This window comes from Propithecus coquereli, unplaced genomic scaffold (assembly GCF_000956105.1).
Source record: "Propithecus coquereli isolate 6110/MARCELLA unplaced genomic scaffold, Pcoq_1.0 Scaffold836, whole genome shotgun sequence".
Taxonomy (NCBI): Eukaryota; Metazoa; Chordata; class Mammalia; order Primates; family Indriidae; genus Propithecus; species Propithecus coquereli.
In genome coordinates this window covers 89,814-91,852 of record NW_012154574.1, presented here as the reverse complement: position 1 = coordinate 91,852, position 2,039 = coordinate 89,814, and the positions used below count along the sequence as shown (strand labels likewise).

The 2,039-nt window shown below is 48.5% G+C and overlaps 1 protein-coding gene across 1 annotated transcript in view; it reads left to right on the top strand.

Annotated features, from left to right (window-relative positions):
* LOC105825941 (Ig heavy chain Mem5-like) overlaps positions 1-410 on the top strand; it is a 27,684-nt gene extending 27,274 nt beyond the window's left edge. The window contains exon 3 of the mRNA XM_012663850.1: positions 16-410. Within this exon, the coding sequence (XP_012519304.1) occupies positions 16-410 (395 nt within the window). The remainder of the gene's footprint in view (positions 1-15) is intronic.
* Positions 411-2,039: the final 1,629 nt, after the last annotated feature.

Here is a 2,039-nt window from a genome sequence, read left to right as displayed (position 1 = left end):
TGTCTGTGTTTGCAGGTGTCCAGTGTGAGGTGCAGCTGGTGGAGTCTGGGGGAGGCTTGGTCCAGCCTGGGGGGTCCCTGACACTCTCCTGTGCAGCCTCCGGATTCACCTTCAGTAGCTACTGGATGAGCTGGGTCCGCCAGGCTCCAGGGAAGGGGCTGGAGTGGGTCTCAACCATTAGTCATACTGGTGGTAGCACATACTACGCAGACGCCCTGAAGGGCCGGTTCACCATCTCCAGAGACAACAGCAAGAACACGCTGTCTCTGCAAATGAACAGTCTGCGAACCGAGGACACGGCCGTGTACTACTGTGCGAGAGACACAGTGAGGGGACATCAGTGTGAGCCCAGACACAAACCTCCTCCGGGGGCGTGTGCGGCCAGCAGGGGGCTCATCCCCAGCGCCTGAGCAGGTGCAGAGGGAAGCTGAGGTTTCCTTCCAGACCTTGCTGTTTCCTGTCTCTGCCTGTTCTTAGTCGTTCTCAGGACTGCTGGTGGACTTTCCCTGCAATGGCCTGGTTTCTTTCATCTACAATTGGATGATTTCTGACCTGATTTTGATATAAACTTAAGCATTATTTTTTTTCAGTTATCTGCTGTGGATAATTTTCAGTAATATCTTTGCAGTAAGGAAACATGCACACTACACCCTAGTGTCACGGAGGGTGTTGTGTTTCCTATGCTGTGTTGGTCATTCAGGAGCAAACTCTTCTGTGCAGAGACGACTCTGTATGTGCTGGGGCTTTGTTTGGCCCCTGCCGTTTCCCTGCCTTGTGTGGGGAAGAACCGTCATTTCGGTGTGTCCTCCCGTCCGCCTGGCTCCTGGTCGTCCACCCTCAGACGGTTCCTCCTCCTCACTGTTCTGCCAAATCTCCTGGTCTCCCTGGACATCTAGACACAATGGGCACCAGGTCCCTTAGTCTCTCCCTCACGCCTGGTGAATCAGCTCCTTTTCCTCATTCGCACTGAAGCCAGACGTGTTCCTGCAGCTGACCATAATCCCCTCTACACCCTGGGCTGGGTGGCAACACCCACCTCTGGCTGTTGTCTCAGGAGTGGAGGACTAACGCCCACCCCGTCCACCTGCTTCTCCTGGTGTGGCAGAGTGAGCACCGTCTGCTCTCCCTGGGGCTGCACACTGTGGGCTGGTCACCAGGAGCTCATCTCTATGCACCTGTGCCCTGCGGATAGACTTGGTTGTATCCTGTCAGCCAGGTGCAGGGCTCCTGCCGGGGTGAGGGGTTGGACCAAGTGCCCAGCCTTAGAGTCTCCTGCAGCCCAGGCTGTGAGATCTATGGGTAAGCCCTGGTGTTTAGAAAGGTTGATATTGTCATGGGAAATAAACAAACACGGAGCTTACAACTCAATTCTATGGTACTTTCCAATCCCATCTTTGACACGGATCGAATTTCCATTCAGTTTTTAACAAAAAGGTGTGTATAAATATACTCGTTTATTGGGGTTCCAATCGATGGACATGCACATAGAAGAACAAGATTGAAATGAATATCTCATGCTATAAATAGAACTGAATTTAATTCAGTTAATTGAAAATCATAACACAGAGGAAATGGGTGTCCTGTGAGTGGACGTAAGCGTTAGTTCTCGCATATGCACAAGTGTGTATCAGTAGTAGGGTGTACGTTTGTGTGTGTGTTTGTTTTCTCCTGCTTGAAATTGCTCTTACATTCCTGGATCTGTGATTTTACATCTGTTGTTATGTTTAGAACATTTGTGAACATATCTGCTCATTTATTTCTACTTTTGGGATTCCAATCACATTTATATGACACTATTTGATACTGATGTTCTTTTGTCTTCATGATTCCTTTCCTTTGCATTTTGCTTGTATAGTTCCTTGCACCTATTTTCAACTCCATGATTTCTTTTGAAAGACGAGAGAAACCAGCTCATTTGTTTGTCCAAGTCCTGTTTGTACTGAGTTCTTCTTCAATACTGTACGCATTTCCACTTCGCTCTTCCTGAAAATCCTTACTTTTCTACCTAAGTTAATTACCTTGTTTTCTAGTATAATTAT